Source organism: Ambystoma mexicanum, chromosome 6p, assembly GCF_040938575.1.
Source record: "Ambystoma mexicanum isolate Mex_15411 chromosome 6p, UKY_AmexF1_1, whole genome shotgun sequence".
Lineage (NCBI taxonomy): Eukaryota > Metazoa > Chordata > Amphibia > Caudata > Ambystomatidae > Ambystoma > Ambystoma mexicanum.
The window spans coordinates 50,874,358-50,896,272 of NC_090935.1; the positions used below are offsets into that span (position 1 = coordinate 50,874,358).

At 49.7% G+C, this 21,915-nt stretch overlaps 1 protein-coding gene across 2 annotated transcripts in view; it reads right to left on the minus strand.

The window, feature by feature from the left end:
- TLN1 (talin 1) overlaps window positions 1-21,915 on the minus strand; it is a 1,223,782-nt gene that overhangs the window by 237,143 nt on the left and 964,724 nt on the right. For both annotated transcript variants that reach the window (XM_069626724.1, XM_069626725.1), the window contains one exon: window positions 1,150-1,269. In XM_069626724.1, coding sequence (XP_069482825.1) covers window positions 1,150-1,269 — 120 coding nt within the window. The remainder of the gene's footprint in view (window positions 1-1,149; window positions 1,270-21,915) is intronic.

A 21,915-nucleotide genomic window follows, 5' to 3' on the forward strand; every position in this document is an offset into this window, starting at 1 on the left:
TCACACCCAACCTACCTGTCTGACAGGACCCAAAAATGTGATGCCAACACAGTAACTCGGGGCACAATTTAGTATCTCAGGTCCTATTGCTTCTTTGGTCAGGGATAAGCCGAGACATATTAGAAAATGGTTGAGATAGGCTTCAAAAGGGCTAAATAAATAACGGACCTGAAAGCCGCACAGGGAGGATTTTTCAGTGTTTATGAATGATTCAACGCTTTCCATTTCCTATCAGCACTTTTTGGAGTTGATAGGAAATATGTGCATATCAATGGTGAGACCCAACAAAATCATGATGGCTGTGTGGAGAGGACATGACCTTGCAGTTTAGGTGTGAGTGCTCACTTTCAGGACAGCAACAAGCCAGGTTTTCAAAAAGTAGGCAGGGGTCAGTCTCGTTCTGTAATACTTCAGACTGGCTAAACGCAACGAAATGGAAGATACAGAGAGGAATTCATAAAAGTTAGGACCAATTCAGCACTTTCCATCTATCATCTATCACAGGTGTTCACCGGTTGAACTAGCTGGTTTCCGATGACACTGTCTCCTTTGGGTGTCCGTTAGGAGAATGTTTCCGGTTTATGACAGATAATGTTCGGGTCTTGTTCCTGGTGACCTCAAAGCAAGCCAGGGAAATGATTAATTATTTTTCCAAACTGGGAGTTCACATCTTAGAAGCTGCAGGATGAGGGTTGTCTTTTGCCCTTAATCCCTAGAGGTGTGATCTCCATCATGGATGGAAATGCTCAAACTAACTGAGAATGCCTTTGTAGGAGTAGAACCCTTTTCAAAGGGACATCACTGTAGGAGGACCAGCACAACATTGTCCCATCAAGTCTTACACAACCTGGTCCAAAAACGCCCTACACACATTACGAAGCAGTACCAACGTATGTTCTCCAAGCTGTACCCGACAAAAACCACGTTATCCCGATACACATTCACTTCAACACAACGCCTCGGATGCCAACAGAAATTCGTGTCAGCAGGACCCTTCCCTCTTGGTTCAACGACAGTTGGAGCAGATACAAATACTGCTATTCTAGCCCTCGCAATAACAACTCTAGCAAACTAATTCTAACATGGGCTTACATACAGAGCTCTTGTAGGGCCTGTACTAACAAGCACCATATGGACCAGCAGACTTACCTCTTCATTCTCTGCTGTCATAGCGGCCGGCTTTGCTTGGTGTGCCAGTTGTCCATAGTCATTAGTGAGCTGGTTGGCCAACGTCCCCAGCTCATCTGGATTGGAACTAGATTTGGTGACCTGAATGAAAAGATAGTCAAATAAAGTGCCATTTTCATGCTGCAACATTCAAAACAGAAGCAACTGACCACATGTTGTGGGGCATAAGCTTTAGCCTTGTCAATGTATGATGAAAGGTAAAAATGCAAATATAAAATATGCAAGAGTAAAACCATTAAAAAAGCAAAATTGTACAGAGCTCTACTGTTAGGTAAGATTTTCATAGCAATGATCAATCTTCCGGACCTGTGTCACCAGCAGAACTTTTTGCTTTTACTAGTGGATTATTTTTCAGTATACCTCCGAGAGTGGGAACCTTTTACTCTTTTTATCAGCGTCATTGTTAAGACTTAACATAGTGTCTTTTAAATGTTATCCTAGGACATTTATTTGGCAATAAGTGTCTTTTGTTGCTGGGTTGCCCTAGGGGCTCTCCTTTTAACTTTCTCTGGCAAAACTTGTGAGAACTAGAGTTACCAAGGGTAGAAAGGATCTTTGGATCCCTTTAGCATTTTATTAGGTGAGACCAGCACCCCCACCTTATGTGGCGTGCTGGGGAGATACTGAGTATCCCCCTTCTCTTTTTTTTTGCAACTCTTTATTAGTGGCCACACAGGGATACACAGCACTTCTCCACCTGCACAATACACATACAAACCAAATTATAGAATCAGGATCATGACATTTACTTAGCCTTACATAGATTCATCATCATCAGAGGACAAGTTACACAAATAAGTCCTGAATGGGCCCCATATGTCTTTGGGTCTGCAGGCTGTGGGTCGGGTCATCACATACTGTTCCTCTGCCTCATTTACATATGTTAGTTCAAGTAGAAATTGGTTCATGCTGGGTGGGCTCGCATTTTTCCACTTCAATAAAATACATTTTTTAGCAATTGCACATGTAACATTAAAGAATCTTCTAGATTTCTCGGAACATTGGCCTATGGCCCCAAATAGGTATTTTTGGGGTTTCAGGTCTGGGGGAATCTGTGTAATTTCTCCCAACATTTCAGCAACTTCTCTCCAGAAGTTCCTCACCACCTGACATTCCCAATACATATTATAATCTCCTGCCTGTGGCATATTACATTTGGGACATGCATCTGACGCGCCAGGAGTAAATTTCGCTATTTTAATTGGGTGTAATGTAATCTGTTCAGAATCTTGAATTGGATAAATCGCAGGCCAGCGTTCAGAGAGACCCTCTGTCAGTGAGCAATATCTATTCCACTTCTCGTCTTCAATGGGCACCTGTAAGTCCCTTTCCCATTTTTCTTTTATATGGTTTATAGTGGGGGTTTGGGCCTGTACCGCCGTGTACAGTTTAGAAATTCCCAGGCCTCCCACAGCAGTCAGCATCTGCAAACATGGGTGTGGCTGGGGTTCATCCAGGAACAGCGGCCATTTCTTTTGGAATGCTGATCGCATGCGGTAATATTGAAGTGTCCCGAGTTGGCCACCTCCAAACGCTCTCAGTATGACCTCCAGGGACGCAAATTTGCCATTTATAAACATATCACCCATTTTAATTTCCATCTTGGGGTCCCAGGATTCCTGTATTGAGCTGTCATGTGTGGGGGTATACCTGGGTAGTTCCAGAGGGGTGCCTCTGGATTGTAGGGCGTTTCTAATTGCAATTTCCTGTACATGGCCTCCATGCTTTAACCGTACAGCTGACTGGGTTGTATTCACATGTGTCTGTATTGTGTATCAAAAATGACTGCTTGTATATTTGTGGGGTGTGTGGTGTATTCCTCTTAGTGCATGGGGTGTCTCCTGCGTGATATCCTACCAATGTTATTGTGCCTGAGACACATGGTAATATGGCTCAAAGTCGGGAGCTGCTATACCGCCCGTGGAATACGATTCAGTCATCTTCTCCCAACTGATCCTAGCAGTTTTCCCATTCCATAGGAACGTCACCACCACAGAGCGGAGCTTGGCGAAGAAGGCTCTACCCGGCCATATGGGTATGTTAAACAGATAAAGCAGCTTGGGAAGGATTATCATTTTAAGGACCGCCACCCTGCCGTGTAGAGAGATTGGCAATCGCCCCCACATCTGGAGCTTCGTGGTAATGGTCTGCAGTGTAGTCTCATGATTGTCCTGGTATAGTGTGTTCCTATCCCTAGACACTAGGATCCCCAGATACCTAATGTGTCGATCTGACCATTTAAATCTGTGCAGCACGTCAGGGCACTCGGTGGACGGCGTGAGTGGAAATATTTCGGACTTGGCTCTATTCACCGTGTACCCAGAGTAAGCCGCAAATTCCTGTATTTCCGCCATTATGAGTGCTATATTTGTCCTAGGTTCACGGATGTACAATAGAGTATCATCGGCGTATAATGAGATTAATTGGATTGTCCCCTTTATATTTATGCCCTTATCAGCGTGTCTCAGTCTCACCGCCATGGGCTCTATAGTCAATGCAAAGAGCAGGGGCGAAAATGGACAGCCCTGCCTGGTGCCCCTGTCCAGTAAGAACAGGTCAGAGGTGGATCTATTGGTCAGAACTCGAGATCCTGGTTCGGTGTATAGTAGCTTAACATACCTAAGTTAGGGCCCATCCCAAATGCTTCCAGTACCGCCAGAAGGTAGACCCAGGACACAGAATAGAAGGCTTTCTCAGCGTCTAGGGATATTGCAGCTGCGCTTCTCTTGTGGTCTATTTGCGCCATTAGACCGAAGAGCCTACGGAGATTCAGGGCTGTGGACCTGGCGGGAATAAACCCATTTTGATCAGGGTGGACCAGCTCGGGGACCGCTGGTAACAGTCTATTGGCCATTGCTTTTGCAAATATTTTGGCATCTGTGTTAAGTGACAGGGACCTGTAGGACGACACATCCTGTGGTGGTCGTCGTGGCTTGGGGAGAACCGTAATCACCGCCTCTCTCATAGATGGAGGCCGCATATTGCATTCCAGGGATTCCTCCCAAACCGGGAGAAGCACTGGGACAAGCTCTTCCCGGAATAATTTATAAAATTCTGCCCCTATCCCATCAGACCCTGGTGCCTTACCTGATGTCAACATTTTAATGGCTTCTGTGACCTCGTCCGCTGTTATCGGTTGGTCCAACGGAGCGCGTTCAACCTCTGAGAGCTGGGTTAAGCTAAGAGCCACAAGATAGTTTTTAATGCCTACGGGCGATTTTTTATCTTGGTTGGAGTACAGCTTGGTATAAAATTTGATAAATTCTTGGTTTATCTAATCTTCCCCTAAGAGCACCTCCCCCTGTTCTGTTTGTATACTAGTGATTTGGTTAGGCTGTTTATCACCCTTGAGAAGATTAGACCGTGTCCTACCAGCCTTGTTCCCCTCCCCGTATCTACATGCATGCATGCATGCATGGGAGCCGCCACATAATGCACCTCTCTAGCGGCCAGTTTATCAAATTCCTGCAGGTGTGTGTGTTTGTCCGCCAACAGTTCCCTGTTCTGTGTTCAGGCATAGTTTCCCTCCAATACAGTCAATTTGCTTTCAATATTCGATAGTTCAGCGCGCACACTCTTTAGCATGCCAACGGACTTGGACAATAGTACTCCTCTGATCCATACTTTAAAGGATTCCCACACAGAGTACTTGCTTACCGTTCCCACATTATTGATGAAAATTTCTGTTATCTTAACATGTAGTGTTTCCACCACCCCAGAGTCTCCCAACATTCCACTCGGCATTCTCCATCTTTTAGTGGGACAGGGGGCATTCTGAATCTTCAATTCTACCGTCAGTGGGGAGTGGTCGGAAAACGTGCGGGGCAAGATTTCCCATTGCTGCAGAGAAGAGGACATACCCGCTGCAACAAACCAATAATCTATCCTGGACTGGGAGTCGTGAACCGAGGAGTAATATGTAGATTTCCTGTCCCCAGGGTGTTTCATACGCCAGGCATCCACCATTGACAATTGTGAAAGAATGCTACTCAGGGTGGAGGCTGTTTTACTAGGGGTTCTATGGACACTGGAAGCCCTATCCAACAGGGTCCAGCGCCACAAAGTCACCTCCCCATATCACGTTAGACAAACCACAGGCAGTAATCATTTGGTACACATTTACATAAAATGCAGGGTCGTCTATATTCGGCCCATACGTATTAACCAGAAGCAATTATTGTCCAGCGAGCCTGCCCCATACAACCACATATCTACCCTGTTGATCCGCCTTGTGGCCCTCCAGCCCAAACCCCACGCTTGGATGGATAAGAGCGATTACCCCTCTGGCCTGCGTGGAATAGTCTGTATGGAAACGCTGGGTACCCCATTTAGGCATTATGCGTAAATTGCTGCTTTCCATTGTATGCGTTTCTTGAAACATCAATATTTGGGGGCCATGTCTAGTAACATAATTAGACATTTTCTTGACTTTCACCTGGTTATTCAGTACCCTTACATTCTATGTAAGCAGTTTTATTCGCATCCCGCCACCAATATTATGTAATAACATATCATCCCAGAGCCATGACCATTGAGGCCGTGCCATCTGTACCAGCCGAACAGCTCCACTCCCAGTGCGACCACTTTAACATAAAACCATAGCCAAACAGTAACCTGGGTCACTCTTCTCTTGATGACGAGAACCTCCCTTCAGAAACGTCACTCCCATCCCCTCTCCCCTCCCACATCATCACCCCCAACTTGATGACATGTCCCAGTTAACTGATGGAGCATTCCAGGGGTGGACAAGTCACTCCACATGACCGCCGATTTGGCCCCAACACTCCAGTGATAATCTTAGACGGAGCCGCCCAGACCAATTTTTTTCAACCAATCTGAATTCCATTTGGCACAGTGGCCCTACAAATAAGCAAACGCCACGTGTGTCCTAGTCCTCCGGCCTGGGGGTGTTTTGTGCCGGTCTGCCCCCTCTGGGCGGAAGAGGTATAGAAGTCTCAATGTACTGCATGGCCTCAGCCGGGGTTTCGAAGAAGTGCGCCCTTCCCACGTGCTGTATTCTCATCTTAGCCGGAAACATCAGGGCGTATGACACTTGGCGGTCTCTGAGGAGTCTTAACCGATTCATAGGATCTTCTGCTGGTCTGAACCTCGGCAGAGAAGTCAGGTATATATGCATACGGCTCCCTTCATAGTGGAGTGTTCCAGCCTCCCTCGCCAAATGTAGGATAGTGTCTCTGTCCCTGTAATTAAGGAGCCTCGCAATTATCGTGCGTGGCGGCGCACCAGGTTTAGGGGTCGGGGCCGAAGTGCCCTTTCCACTAGGAAATGCTCTGAGAATGCCTCCGAGCGGAACACGGTTTTAAGCAGTGCTCCCAGCTGTTTCTCCATCTGGCCTTTGCCGAATGATTCCATCACTCCTACCACACGGATGTTGTTACGCCTTGATCACGATTCCAGGTCCTCGCACTTGTTTTGCATTTGTGACATGGCCGCCTTAAGTTGGTTGATGTCTCAGCTGTGGTGTGCTATAGTATCTTCGTTAGTGCTTATTCTGTTCTGTTTCCGTGACACGCGCACTCTCTTTTTCGACCCTCGCCTTAAGTGAGCCTATGGTGGACTCTATGTCGTCCAACTTCATGTTCACTGCCCGGAACCCATTTTGAACTATTGTTGTTAGCCTGTCTTCCTGTTCCTCACCCCCAGTGCTCAGGGCCTCTTTAGCGTTAGTGGGTACCTCTGCAGCTGTGGTCTGGGCCTGGCCGCCTGTGTAGGCATCCATTGGACCTTTTTTCTTGTTGCAGGGGGTCTTGTTACCTCTTCCCGATTTCTGTGGTTCACTCATGGTGTTTTCGGATGTTACGCAGCTCTGTGGCATTACCCTTCCCCCGACCCACGTTGTGGAATCTAGCAACAAAAAAGGGGGTGGGGTCCACAGGATCAGGAGGTGTTAGCCGCCAATGGACTGTGTTCTCCCACATAAATTTAACAGAGGATACCAGTATGGAGCAATCTAGCGTTGTCAGCTAGAAGTTTGCAGGGAGCCTCCTGCGCAATGATTATGTTGCAGGGCCAATTCGGGTTCTTCGCAGGCCAAATCCGGAGTTTGCCTGGCCCCCAGTTGTCTAGTAGGGCGCTCGCAAGTTGAAGGCCACGCGAGCACCACAGGCCAGACAGGTCAAGGGCCCCAATAAATCAAGCACAAGAGCAACAAAGGGAATGAGGGTTCAGCCGCAGTCAGTGGATTACATGAGGGTTCTCCACCCCCCGGCCTTTGCGCTTGAATATGGGTTGATGTTGCCACTCCGGGGGGAGGCTCAGGGGCCCGATGTGTCGGATTTTCAGTTCGGGCGCTCTCGGCAGGTCCCAACCCAGCTTGTCCCAACGAGCCTGGGAAAGTATACACCCCGCTGCTCACTGGGACCCGGGGAGAGACAGCTCCGGATGTTTATGGCTCCCCGTAGATGTCGGGTTGCGTGCGTCCAGCCGCCCAACAGCAGAGGGGCCAGGGGGGTCAAGCGGTCTCCACCCCGTGCTTCTAGGTGGATGGGCTCCCCCCAACCACCACTCCACCGGCTCCTTACTTGCGTCTTTGTATGTGTCCCCCAGGCCCGCGCGCACCACAGTCGCGGGTCGATCGTACAGTCCGGGGCTCCAAACTGCGCAGTGCGGTCCCCGCTCCGGTCACAGGAGGCCGCAGGCAGACGCCCAGCTCGCCGACACCGCCTCGCCCCCTTATGGCCAGTGGCACAGTCCTTTGCCGTGTGCGGAGGCTCAGTGCTCTACACCAGCGCAAGCCCCGCCCACCGCGGCCTCGCGTCTTCTCGCACCCGCGGCTGCTGGTGACTTTGCCGTGGAGCCCTCAGGCGGATCGCGCCCACGGCACAGGCCGGTCCAGGATCCGATGGGCACAACTTCTGGCAGCAACCACGCAGCTGTCCAGGATTTTCTCAAGTTATAGCCGGGTGTTTAGGCCATCTGTGCCTTGAATTGCAGCACTCCAGGCGGCGTCTATCAGGATGTCTGGACTTAGGATTTTCAGTCGGAGCGGGAGCTCACAATCAGGCGGCCATTTTCGTTGTGCGCAAAAGCACACCCCCTTTTAAATATAACATTTACGTCTCAAGGACAAACTTAACTTTAATGGCTGGTGGCAGTGAACCTTTTTATTAATTCGGTGCACCATTACTGCGACCTGTTTCGACAGCCACGCTAAAGGAACCCGTGGGTGCTCATTTTACAAAAATAGTCCATCGACCCCCCACAGCCTTGTTTTTCCACCCTTTTAGTGTTCCATGTCCTTTTGTGTTCCTTCTCCTCCCGACATCCAGGGAGGAAAATTCCGTTGTGTGATTTTTATCTTCGGCGGGAGACCTTTGGACTTCCCGCCCAGGCTCCAGAATGTCTGTGAAGGCAGGAGGCAAGGGAGGAGTCCAAAACTCAGCAGACCTTTGTCTTCCAACCTGAGGGCGAGATTCCGTTTCAAACGGAGAGGCTGGCTGTCTTAAAAGAATGGCCAATCCCCTGAAATTTGAATGTTGTAAGGCTGTTTGATTGGCTGGGTTCCTGCATAAAAGTCTGAACCTAGAAGCTGAAGAGGTGGTCGACCACTGGAACCAAAACCGAAGAGGAAGATGAAGAATTTGTGGCCAAAACAATTTCTAGCGACCAGAGCTTCCTTTCAATCAACCTGGGGACTCCGAAAACGACGCCCCAGAGCCTGGTGAGACCCCACTAGACTCAAGAAGACCTGCATTTTGAGCCATCCCACGCTGTGCTGCGACCTTGCAGGGCTGCAATATCCGAGCCATTGTGCGGTGCACAGCCTTCTGAATTTCCGAATCTCGCTGAAACTTCGTGGGCATCCTGCTGGGTCTCCAGAGGCACGATTCGAGTCCGAAAAGTCCCCTCACTAGAATGCTGTACCTTGTAAACGACAAGAATCCGACCAGCGATATTCCCTCTTTTGTGCTCCTGAAAAAGGTGGCAAATCCACAGAGCAGCATTCAACCATGAGGAGAATCTTACTTAGAGCCTTCCCCATGATCTTTGCTACAAAAGTCCTTCCAATGTCCCGTCTTCTGTCTTCTTGATGAAGCAATTCAACTACCAGGTTTTTGGCTGCACATCCCAAAGTCTTCCTGCTGCAAAATCGTCTGCGCTGAGGTACTGTGCTGGCTTGGGCATTTACTTACCTTAAGTCTCTTGTGATTCCTGTGTAGTTTTGGTGCGTTTTCTGTGATTGGGAGTCCTCTCGTCCAGTGCACCCAGGCACCTGCTGGAATCCTCCTAGGGTGTCATCTCTGAAGCCCCTGGACCCTCAACTGACTCTAAACGTGAAGTACGTACTTGTTCATGAGGTGGGTTTAGGCTCTAGGAATGGAACCTGCCTGTGCTGAGCTCCAATTGCATTGTGGTTGTGAGTTTAGCAAGATCACAGGAGCGGTTTTGGGGTTTAGCCTAAGCCCCAGTTTGGTAGATAGGAAAAGAGGTTTTTTGCTCCCGGTTATCTTGTTTGCAGAATCCGCAATAAATATTAGTAACACTCTGGTTAGTACGAATTAATTTGTTTATTGTTGGTGTTATTCTTGGCTAGTTCATTCCATAGATACACGTGTTTTAAGAAACACTATTTTGAACTTGGTGTGCAAGTTTGGTCAGCCGACACGTGTTTCGACCACAAGGGTCTTTCTCAAGGCAAGTAATGATTGCTGTGTGCCCTCAGTGGGGTTCTGTTGCGATAGAGACGGTCCTTAAGGCAACGTCTGAACGTTGGATCGGGCTGAATCGTTCACTCACATCACAGAGGTATCAGGGCCCAATAGGAGCAAGGACTGCCTGCCCAATAGGAGCAAGGACGTGTATCTATGGAATTAACTAGCCAAGAATAACACCAACAATAAACGAATTAATTCGTACTAACCAGAGTGTTACTAATATTTATTGCGGATTCTGCAAACAAGATAACCGGGAGCAAAAAACCTCTTTTCCTATCTACTTACTTGTTCAAACAGTCTTCCCTAGAAACTCTGACTTTTGCCACTTAAGAACCTATCCTGAACTGTGTTAGGCAATGTTTGAATGCAGTACCCTCTGGGAACACTACAAACAACTCTGACTACAGGTACAGGCAGCCCAACCTTTGCTATAAGCTTATACTACACAGTTTTGTTAGCGTGTTGAGCAGCCAGGCTTATCTCAAGAGGGGAAATGTGAGCTGTAGTGGAGTTACAGAGATCTATATTTACAGGTATTCAAATAAACTCTTATACTCAAGGTTTCTTGCATAAACAATCATGAATCTATCAATCAGTTATAAAGCCTTCTTCAGATGGCAGCAATAGAATAGTAACACACAAATACACTTCAATACTGTACACTCTTAGTTTCTAAATCAGTAAATACCCTTTTGGGATGGCCCACAGACAACCTACAACCACAGGTGACTTCAATACCTTATTGTTGGCATTCAGAATACTCTTAAAAGTTGTTAAAAGGCAAATGTTATTAAAACCAGAGACAACAAATATTCTTAAGTGAGCAAGTACTTTTAGATTATCCTAGATGAGTCATTCGGTTCAATAGGATAAGCCAAAGACAATGGGCAAAAGTCTTGGCTAGGATGAAGCACTTCTGGTAAGTAAATGGAAAAGTCTTTGCACAAGTTCTAAGGAGTCTTTGATGAAAGGAAGAATCAAATGTAGGGCCACAAGCCGATTAGACTTGCGAGTTGTAAACGTTACAAGCATGCTACAGTAAGAGGCAAGTTCTCTCAGACTTTTTACAGTACCTTAGAAATGAAGAAAAAGATGCAGCTGATGACCTTTGTTCCTATGCAGCTCTGCAGATCTCCCTGTTCCTGGGCCTCAGTCGTGAGATGACGTCGAGGGACTCCTGCAATGGACTGGGGCAGTCAAAACTCACAACCGGCAAACTTCACTTTCAGTGGCTGTTCAGTGTTTCAGCTCCACGCTTCTAACACAAATAGCAACACTGCGGTTCCTGGCTGTCGAGATGAACTTTCCTTGCTTCTGGGGTCCCGCACACTGTTGAGGGGGCTCAGGCTCGGTCAGTCCTGCTTCCTGCGAGTCCAGAGGATCTTCCAAAAACTCTAGGCCAGCTTAAAAGCAATGCACACAATATGGTGTCACAACAGGTTGCGTAGCACTGCTTGGCCGACTCCGGACTCCTCCCCGGAATCCCTGTGGACACAGTAGAATTTCGTGAAGGTGTGCGTCGCACTCCACGTATAAGTCCTGCAGATGTCCAGCAAAGGCACACCAGACAGGAATGCCGTAGCAGCGATCGCTCAGGTACAGTGGTCTCTCGTGCCAAAGAGCCACCTGGAAATGAAAGCCTTGGACAGGGCAACCCATGGTTCACAGGACCAAAGTTTACAAAGAGCGGAGAGGTTTTCCGGAAACTCTTTGTGCGGGCTACATAAAACTTCAGCGATCTAGCCACATCCAGCTGGTGCAAATTCCTTTCAGCCGGCGACTAAGGCGTTGGAAAAACCACAAGCAACACCAAGGGGTTGTTTAGATGAAAGTCTGATGGCACTTTGGGCATGAAGGAGGGGTGCGTCCGCAGCACCCCCCTCGTCTCGTGGAATGTCAAGTAAGGTGGTTTACAGGAGAGGGCCTGGATCTTCCCCACTCGTGCAGAGGTGATGGCCACGAGAGAAGCTGTTTTCCACGACAAAATCATGAGTGGTGCAGAATGCAGAGGCTCGAACGGAGGTTCCAATGGCCTAGTAAGCACCACATTCCCACGCCGGGAGCCTTCACCGGGAACGAGCGGAAAAGTCCCTTGACGAATTCCTTGACCAATCTGTGCGACCACAAGGATGGTCATCCTGGGGATCTGGTATAGCAGGAGATAGCCGCCAGATGAACCTTGGAGGAGAAGTGAACCAGCCCCGATTTGGCCAATGACAAAATATTGAAGCACCGGAGGAGCCTTGACCATCAGTGGGTCATTTTTCTGGGAACAGCACCAAATAGCGAATCTCTTCTATTTGAGTCCGTAGCATTTCAAAGTAGATAATGCTGTAGTCTTGGCGTGAACTTCCTTGCAGTCCGCAGAGAGATTGTAGCCACCGAATTCTAACGCTGCAGGAGCCAGGCCTTCAGGTTCGGAGACCCTGGATCGTGGTGAAGAATGGCTTCGCCTTCGCGGGCTAGAAGATCCGCGACCACTGGCAGCTTGACTGGTGGTGCCGCTGACATGCTGAGAAGGTCCGGGTACCAGATCTGCCTTGGCCACGCCAGTGCGACGAGGATCATCCGGTACCAACACTGTTTGAGTAGATTGATCACTTGAAGTACCAACGGCAATGGAGGGTACGCACACAGAAAGAGGCCTTTCCAAGGGAATGCGAATGAGTCCTCCATGCTCCTGGCAAACCTCTGGCACTTAGTGTTCGTCGCAACCAAGTCAATCTGGCTATTGCCCTATTTGCGGAACAGGTTCTCCACTAGGTCCTGCTGAAGCTACCACTTGTGGCATGAGCAAAGTTCCCTGCTCAGTGAGTCAGCGACCGTGTTCTTGACTCCTGCCAGATAAAACGGGATGTGGAACATTCCCCTGAGCGATGGCCCAATGCCATAAGTCCTGCGCTGGGGACCTAGTGCCCCTCTGCTTTCTGATGTAAAACTTTGTGGTGGTATTGTCTGAAGACCCGCACCACCTTGCCCTCGAGGGGCGGCAGGAACGATTTGAGGGCCCAAAACACTGCCCGTAGCTCCAGCACGTTGATGTGCAACATATTTTCTTCTGCCAGCCAAAGGCCTCAGGCGTGAAGACTTCCGATGTGGGCTTCCCATCCCTCCAGGGAGGCGTCCGTCGTTAGTCTCCTGATGTGGTGGGGCCCTCTGGTGCGAGCTGCAAGAGCTGGGAGATGACCGGCATCTTCTTCTCCGGGGTCTTCTCAATGGGTTGCAATGAAGACTCCCTGCGCTCCTTGTGTGTCGATTATAGGGCGTAAAGGCAGCAGGAATGTTTTTTGTCCGAGTAAACATTCCGTAAGCCGCAGTCAGAAGAAAGCTTGAAAAGAGGGGTGGAATCCTTCTCCTCTGACATGGAGCACGCGGCGTAGGCCTGAAGAATCTTCTGGAAGCCTCCACGAAGAAACTCGACGAAATCTGCCCTTTAGGGGCGCTGAAGAATCCAAAAAACAGGTCCTCGTTAATCGGAAGGGTGATCGATGGAGCACAAAGCTCGATTGACCAAAAAACGCAGTAAAAGCTCGAGAGCTAAGCACGAGGACTCCCAACACTTGAACGTGCAAAAAAAATCTGAAGATGGCTGTCAGAGGAAGGGCTTAGGTAGAGGGCAGTCATTGGCTGGGGGCAGTATGACCCAGCGCTCAGTGATTGGTTGGGAGAAAGAGTTCAGAAATTAAACTGATTTTTTTCTTTTACCGAGGATTCCCAGCCTGACGGGGAATATTCATGAGCATGTGAATCCATGCCAGACCCCATGCTGGAGAACTCAAGACCAGTCATTCACAGCACACCAGACTCTCTGGCACCCAAGATGTATATTGGAACCAGACAGTCCAACCCACATCCTGGAAGCACACACAAAAGGCATGCAGAAGCCCACAAAAGCTTGGCGTTTTGTGTGAGAATGCATGCCCAAATAAGGACTGACCCAGGCCAGCTCGACCTGGGGAAGGTGAAGGGGCATGATGGCCAAAGGACAGAACAAAGAACCTTGTGGCATGGCCATTTTGGAGCTAGGCCACCTATTTGTGCCAACCGCGGTAAATGCGGTTTGCATGGCAAGAAAGTAAAAGATACATGAAAAGATAAGCTGCCACCAGCCCTGTCCAAAGCCCATCTGCACTTCTCCAAAAGAAAATCAGTTGAGGGCGTCTATGGCCTTTGGAAATGACAGGAGACCCAAGCGCACTGTACATTATAAGTTACTCACTGCAGTGACTAACGTACCTTAGTCCCCTTTCCTCCAGACTGCAACTGCGTCCCTTCCAAGGGACGGGAGACAACCGTTTTCACCAGAAAAAACCTTCTTCCACTTTAAATTTAGAGGCGCGCAGAGGTGCGGCCCTGGGAGCATGCGCTGCCCTGACTCCGCCCTCTGGCCCCACACCTCAGTCCCCATAGACGCGTCGACAATCGATTAACATTGCCTAATGACACCAATTTTATTAGGTGGGGAGGTTGGTGGGACGTTTGGAGGAAAGGGGCTACGGACTAAAAGAACGCTAGTCACTGCAGTGAGTAACTTATAATTACTCTTACGTCCCGTCTCCTTTCCTCCATACTGCATGGGCGATTACAACTGAGTGTGGCCCCAGGGTGGAGAGGAGACCCTCCTTAAGCAAACGGGTTTCTAAGAAGCGCCTGTCCGAAAGCCACATTTGATCTAGAACCGGCATCCAAACAGTAGTGCTTGTTGAAATCCGAAGGGGTGGCCCATGTGGCCGACCTGCTTATGACTGCCAGGTGACATGCTGCTGGAAAACGAAGGCTGTTGCCTTGGCTCTGACCGCGTGGGCGTACGTGTTAGGCGGCAGTGGCTTATGCTGTCCCCTGTAAGCTTTTTTGATGGCCGAGACCAAACGGGCTATGGAGTTCTTTAGAGGCCTGACACCCCGGTCTTGATTCGCCAAAGGGGACAAAAAGTGCATCCGACTTGCGGAAGCCCTTGGTCCTGTCCAAGTAGAATTTCAGAGCACACTCGACATCAAGGCAGTGCAGAACTCTGCCTCGTCTTTGGGCTCGTCAAAAAACATAGGTAGCACAATTTCTTTGTTCAGATGGAATGCGGAAGGCACCTTGTACAAGAATGCTGGGTGTATCTGAAGGAAAACTTTATCCCAGTGAAAAGTAGTATATGGTTCTGAGGTGACCAGCACCTGGATTTCGCTGATTATGCGAGCCGAGTTGAGGCCGACTAGCAAGGCTGTCTTAATGGTGACAAGCCTGATGTCTGCGGACACCATTGGTTCAAATGGTTTGTGGGCCAGGGCACCCAGAACTATGTTGAGGTCCCACACAGGGTGAGGCCTCTTGATGGCCGGATAGAGCCTGGCGAGTCCCGTCAAATGTTTCCTGACAATCGGGTTGGAAGAGGAAAAGATCTCCTCTGAGTTTCTGTGAGCCCCAATGGCTGCCAAGTAAGTGTGGCAAGTGTCCACCTGCAAGCTAGAGGGGGCGAGGTGCGCCGAGAAGTAGAGCATGTTGTCCAAGGTACATGCAAGGGGGTTGATACCCTTTGAGTCGGCCCAGTGGCAAAACCTGGTCCACTTGCTCTTATACTGGGCCCTGGCAGACTTGCTCATGGTACCCTGTTTGATCTCTAGATTAGCCTATGAGAGGCCGAGGTGACCTAGCACTACCTGTTCAGGAACCACACTGAGGGCTAGTTTCTGTGGCATGGGGTGGGGTGGATGACCATGCCCCCCTGCTGCGCCAGAAGATGTGCTGGGCCCTTTGGGTGGCGACTGAGAGGCCTCTCCGAGAGGCTGAACAGTCCCGTTAACCATGGCCTGACCGGCCACCACTATGCTATTAGAATGATGCTGAGGTGGCGAGATTGCTTGATCTTGCATATCACCTTGTGTATCAGTCATTGCATCCCACTGAATCTGGAATGCATCGCCCAGGGAGCCAGGTCCCTGTCCCTGCCAGGAAGCCAACAGTTGGCACTTCCTGTTGTACCATGAGGCAAAGAGGTCCACCTGGGGGTGTCCCCATTTGTAGAAGATGTCCTGCAGTACTAGGTCGTTCAACTTCCACTCGTAGTGCTGATCGAGTTGTCTGTCTGAATGAGGACAACCTTGCCCTTGATAACTGGAAGGAAGGCTCTGAGCGCCATCTTGATGGCCTTCAGTTCCAGCCAATTGATGTGGTATTCCTGCTATTGCCGGGTCCAGGTGCTATGGACGCATTGGTTGTCCAGGGAGGCCCCCCCCAAACCGAGAGCGAGAGAGGGGAGTCTGTGGTGATGGTGACCTGTGGGGTAGGTTGCCGGAAGGGCTTGCCCAGCCGAAGGTTGCACTCTCTGAACCACCATGCGAGGTCCGGGTGAAGTGATGGAGGAACATGATCATCTCTGACTGAGAGCCTCGCTCCTGGTTCCAAGAGGCTGCAGGTGCAGCTGTATCCTCCTCATCCTGCATCTTGTGTGGGGGACGGCCAAAAGGACCGCTTCCATGAGACCCAGTAGGTGTTGGTACCAGTAGGTGTTGGTACCAGTAGGTGTTGGTACCACCAGGCCAAGGTCACTTCTCTGCTGAGGAAGTGCGCGGAGGCCCTCTTGAGGGCTGTGATCTTGTCCTCCGAGGGAAAATCTCTCTCGGAGCACGTGTCCCAAAAGAGACCCAAGAAGGTCAGTCTCTGCGTGGGCTGCAGCTCTGACTTCTTGAGGTTGAGTGAAAAACCCAAATCATGCAGTGTGCTCATAAGAGCGTGGGAAGTATGGTGCACTGCTTCCGGAGATATCGCCCTGACGAGCCAATCATCGAGGTACGGGTAGAAGTGGTGGCCTTGCGACCGGAGGTGGGCCGCCACAGTGTTCATCAGCCTGGTTAAGACCCTGGGGGGCAAGTTGAGGCCGAAAGGAAGCACCTTGTATGGGAATTGGTAGCCCATGATCCTGAATTGTAGAAAAGAAAAATGAGGCTGCCAGATTGGGATGTGTAGATCAGCGTCCTTCAGATCCAGGTAGCACATCCAGTCTCCCTTGCACAATATCTCCGCTATCAAAGCTGGCGTAACCATTTGTAGAGGTAAGGAGAGGTTGAGGGGGACTGGAAAAAGCCCTTACCCCCCCCCCCCCCTTTTTTGTTGTTTGTGCCAGTTCTAAGACGGCAAGCGGTCCAGCTGCCTGGATCTCCTTTCCTGGAAACCGCAGAACCCTCCATACGTACGCCCACCTGTCGGTGCGCTGCTGTGACTGGGTGTAAAACTTGGGCATGGTCTTTGTCAAGATGGATAAAGACTTGGCTGTTTGTGAGCTATTTTTCTTGTTGTCCAGCTCTTCGTCTGTGCTGGAGTGGAAGAGGACCCCCCCACCCCCCAGAATGGTAGAACTAATATGCGTTCCTGGACGTCTGGGTTGAATTTAGTTGACCGGAGCCAGGCTGTCATGTATATGGCGAAACAGATGACACGACCAGAGGTGTCAATATGGGCCACAGAGGATTCCACGAGGTCCTGCGCAATCAGCTAGGCCTCAGCGAGCCCCCGCCTTAAAACGTGATTGGCTCTGTGTAGGGAGTTCCAGGAGGAAATCCATGATTTCCCGCCATAACCTTTGGTTAGCGGCCACCAGCATGGCGTTGGCCTGACAAAGATGCAAGGACGCGTTGGAATACAGTTTCTTGGCGTACGCCTCCAAGATCTTTTCCTCCTTGCCTAGCAGCGCCATAGAGGAGGAGGCTGAGGATGACTGAGGCTTGGAGAATAGTGATGCTGCAGCGATCACTGAGGAGTGGGGCTGAGGATGGGCCGACAGCAAGAGTGTATCCCCCTCCATCTGCCTGTACTTGGCATCCAGGCGTCGAATGACTGGCTGGACCGAGTTTGGCTTCAGCCAACCCTTCTTGGCCAGGGAGACATCGGTTTGCAGTGGAATCCCCGGCTGCTCAACCTCGGGCTGGGGTAGGCCCAGGTACTCCTTGTTAGGCAAAGTTTGAATGCAGTACTCTCTGGGAACACTACAAGCAACTATGACTACAGGTATAGGCAACCCAACCTTGGGTATAAGCTTGTACTACACAGTTTTGGTAGCATGTTGAGCAGCCAGGCTTATCTCAAGAGGGGAAATTTGAGTAGTAGTGGAGTTACAAAGATTCACAGTTACAGATATTCAAATAAACTTACACTCAAGGTCTCTTGCATAAACAATGAATAATGTATTCATCAGTCAGTTATAAAGCCTTCTTTAGAAGGGGGCAATATACTAGTAGCACACAGATACACTTTAATTCTAAATACTCTGAGTTTCTGGATCTGACAAGGCCCTTTTGGGATGGCCCACAGACAACCTACACCCACAGGTGACTTCAATGACAAGGGTGCTGGGGACATGAATACCTTACTGTTGGCATAGAGAATACTTTTTAAAGGGAAGTAAAATGCTAAGGTTATTAGAATATAAGAATTTACAAATATTCAGAAGCAGGGCAAACACTTTCAGAAAGCAAGAGTAGCCTCTTTCAATTCAATAGGCTAAGCCAAAGTCAATTGGCCAAGGTCTTTGTATAGGATGCAACACTTCAGGTAGGTAAATGGAAAAGTCTTTGCACAAGTTCTTAGGAGTCTTTGAGAATACGAAGAATCATATGTAGGGCCATAAGCTGATTCGAGTTGTGAGTTGCAGAAGTTACAAGCACTTCCACAGTAAGAGGTACGTTCTCTTAGGCTAGTTTACAGTACCTTAGTAAAGAAAAAAAAGATGCAGCTGAAGACTTCTGTTCCTGTACAGCTCTGCAGATCTCACTGTTCCTGGGCCTCAGTCATGGGGACAAGAGGGAGGACGCCGGGGGACTTCTGCACTGTATTGGCACTGTCAAAGCTGACAACCGGCAAACTACTTTCAGTGTCTCTTTCGCATTTCAGCACCTTTTGGTACAGCAAATAGCAATAATTGTGGTTCCTGGCTGTCAAGGTGGACTTTCCTCACATCTGAGGTCCCGCACTCAACTGAGGGGGGTCAGACTTGGTCCGTCCTGCTTCGTGGTAGTCCGGAGGATCTTCCAAAAGCTTTAGGCCAGTTTACAAGCAACGCTCACAATCTGGTGTCCCTCTCCCTGGCTCTACGATTTCCTGCAGCAACTCTGAGGAAATACAACCATCTTCGAGATGGGTGTCCAGGTGGCTTGCTTGGGAGTTGATTGGCCCTACCAACTCAAAAAGGGAGAAGTCGTCCTTTGCAGGGCTTCTCTGTCGATGCAAACTTGGCGATTCGGACCTACAACAGGGGTTCACTGCGTAAACCAACGGTTCAGGAGTTGCAGCAGCCGTCCCTCTTCAAGCTCTTCTTCAGTTCCTTCATCCAGTGGTCGACTCTGCCTTCCAAGGGTTCCATGTGTAAAAATTGCGTCAAAAAGGCCATGGTTTTGCCGCTGAATCCATGTAAAGGATGCAGGGGACACATCCGCAACCCCCGCTCCCCTTAAAAATGGTATAATGGGTAAACCTTTAACGGGTCAAACCATGGCATTTTTGACGCAATTTTTTTTTAAAGGCGACATTTTTGTTGCAATTTTATTACTGCATACCCTTCCAAGCCAAAGGACTCACCTTTTATTCAGTTCTCTCCCATTCATTCCAGCCTAGCGGCCACTCACCCAGCAGGGTAGCTGTCCTTGCCGGACAGTCAGCCAGCCAATCACCACAGAGTGCATTTGGGTCTCCTAGGAGACTAAGCACAGGGAGTTTCGGGCAACTCCCTTACTTCCTGCCCACCCCAGACACTCGGCCGCCAGAGGCGGGTTTCACTCAAGAAGCCCGCCAAAGGCGAATGTACAAAGAGACCAAACCAGGTTTGGCGCGCAGAGAAAGACTCGAGAAGGACCTTTCCACAAAGAAATGGCGAAAAACAAATACCGGGAACTTTTTTAACAAAGGAAGCTCAGGTGCCATCTTGAAAAACATGGCTCCCGCTATTTAACATTACCGGAGCTGCGAACAGTTCACGGTCAGGATAAATCATGGTAGTTCATTGTAAAACCACTGCCACCTGCCATTCTGAGGGGAAAAGGTAACATTTGACTGTTACATGAGTAACTAGATATAGGGGACAGTAAGTAACACCTCCAGCACTCTATAGGGTGTGCTGGCTCTAGAATGTAGCAGGGCTAAGTGGAGTCAATTTCACTGCACTGCTCTGGGAAACAGTAGTTGATCCCAGAGAAGGTATTTAAACCTTGGGAAGTCTGGAAGACTTCCCTGTGCCACTGCACTGAAGGTGCTATGTGACACAGATGAAAAAGATGATGCCTATGGAGTTGGTTAGACTCCATAACCAAAAGAAACCGAGGTAAAAACACACATCAAAATACGAGTGTGGGATAAAAGGTCTCACTCTCTCCAGGTTAAAAAAAATCAAGTCCTCAAAATCCAGCAAAGTTGGCTGGGGTCTCTAAGGTGGAGGGAATTAGTGAATTTTTGAGAATTCTCCCTCTGCTAGCCCTGCAAGACGTTTGTGGAAGACCGTAGCTGAGGATGGCGTGTCCAGATCCTCCTCCTCAACCGTATCCTGTGGATCAGGAGGATCCTGTGGAGGTGGAGTAGCTGGAGCCGGAGGTTGGGGTTGAGTGACCGCGGCTGGAGGCTGAGGAGGAGGCTGGTACGGAGCCACCTGCTGTGTGGCCAGAGGCAGTGGCTGCGCCGGGGCTGCTGGCGGAGGCGCCTGTGGTGCCGCTAGCTTTGTAGGGAGGACCTCCCTGATGGTTTCCCTGAGGATAACCCCCATTCGAGGTGACTTCATGAGCCCTAGGACCCTCTCAAAGAACCCCTCCTCACTGGCAGGAGAGGTGGTACGGGGTACTGACGGGGTTGCCAGGAGCTGCTGGAGCCGCTGCATACCCTGCCTTTATGGACGCAGTGGGAAGCTGCCCAGTGCATAAGAAGGATAAGCTGTAGGCCACTTACCTGGTTGCGGCCAGTCGCAACCTTGACACTCGTTCTTTGCCAAACTCCTGGAATGATAAAAAGACAAAAAAAGAAGACAAAGAAGTATCCGCGCGTGGAATTACATGGCCGAAGCCAAACCCAGGAGCGCTGGTGAATTCTGCCCGTTCCGGTCGACGCGGCAAAGGGGACTGAGGTGGGGCGGCGGAGTCAGGGCAGCACATGCTCCCTGGGCCGTACCCCTGTGCGCCTTTAAATTTAAAGTGGAAGAAGGTTTTTTCTGGTGAAAAAGGTTCCGTCTCCCGACCTTTGGAAGGGACGCCTGTGTAGTATGGAGGAAAGGGGAAGGGACGTAAGAGTATCGCAGGATCTCAAGGGGAGCCCACTTGATGAGTACAAGCTGGAAGGCCTGCACAGGTAAGTTGAGGTCAACTCTAGGGGGGTTAAAATAGTACTTCCCAAACCAGGGAACACTACAAATGGCAAAAGGTGGGTATACCCCAAGCCCCACAGTACCTTAGAATTGAAAAAGTTGTTCCGGCGGGATGCCTTTCTGATGCCAACCCTTGTTCCTAGTCCTTTGTCGTGGTGATGAGAGCGAGAACATCTGGCAGGCTCCTGCAGCAGCACTCTGGAGAGGGGACTCGGCAGCAATGGATTCCACACGATTCATCAGCTCTTTGTGGGTTTGGCACCTTTTTCTCAGCGCCCAAGAGAAACAAACAGCTCTGGTTGGAGTTTCCCCTGTCCCTCGATCCTGGACTCTGGCGAAGGAAGTCTGTACCAAGGATTCCTGCTTCTGGAGGCCCTTGAGGGTGCCCACAAAGTTTTGGACGGATTCAATATCTGGAAGACTATGCATTCGATAATGGTCAGGGATCCCCAAGCATTGGGATTCTGCAGCCTAGGTAAGCCGCAACAAGTCAGGTGATCAGCCAAAATAAAGCATGTAACGAAGCTGGTTGGTCTTACCAGTCCAAGGGAGGAAGTCGTCATGGATCTTCCCTTTCAAAATGAAAACGTGTCAGCAACGCTGCAAGGCTTTATCAGTGCTTCTGCAGTCCTGTAAGGTGCTTCTAGTGTGTCTGCTCATCCTCTGCCAGATAAGATGTTCCAGTGCTCGACTCTGCCTGTAGTCCCAAAAGCCTCGCCTTGTATGCGA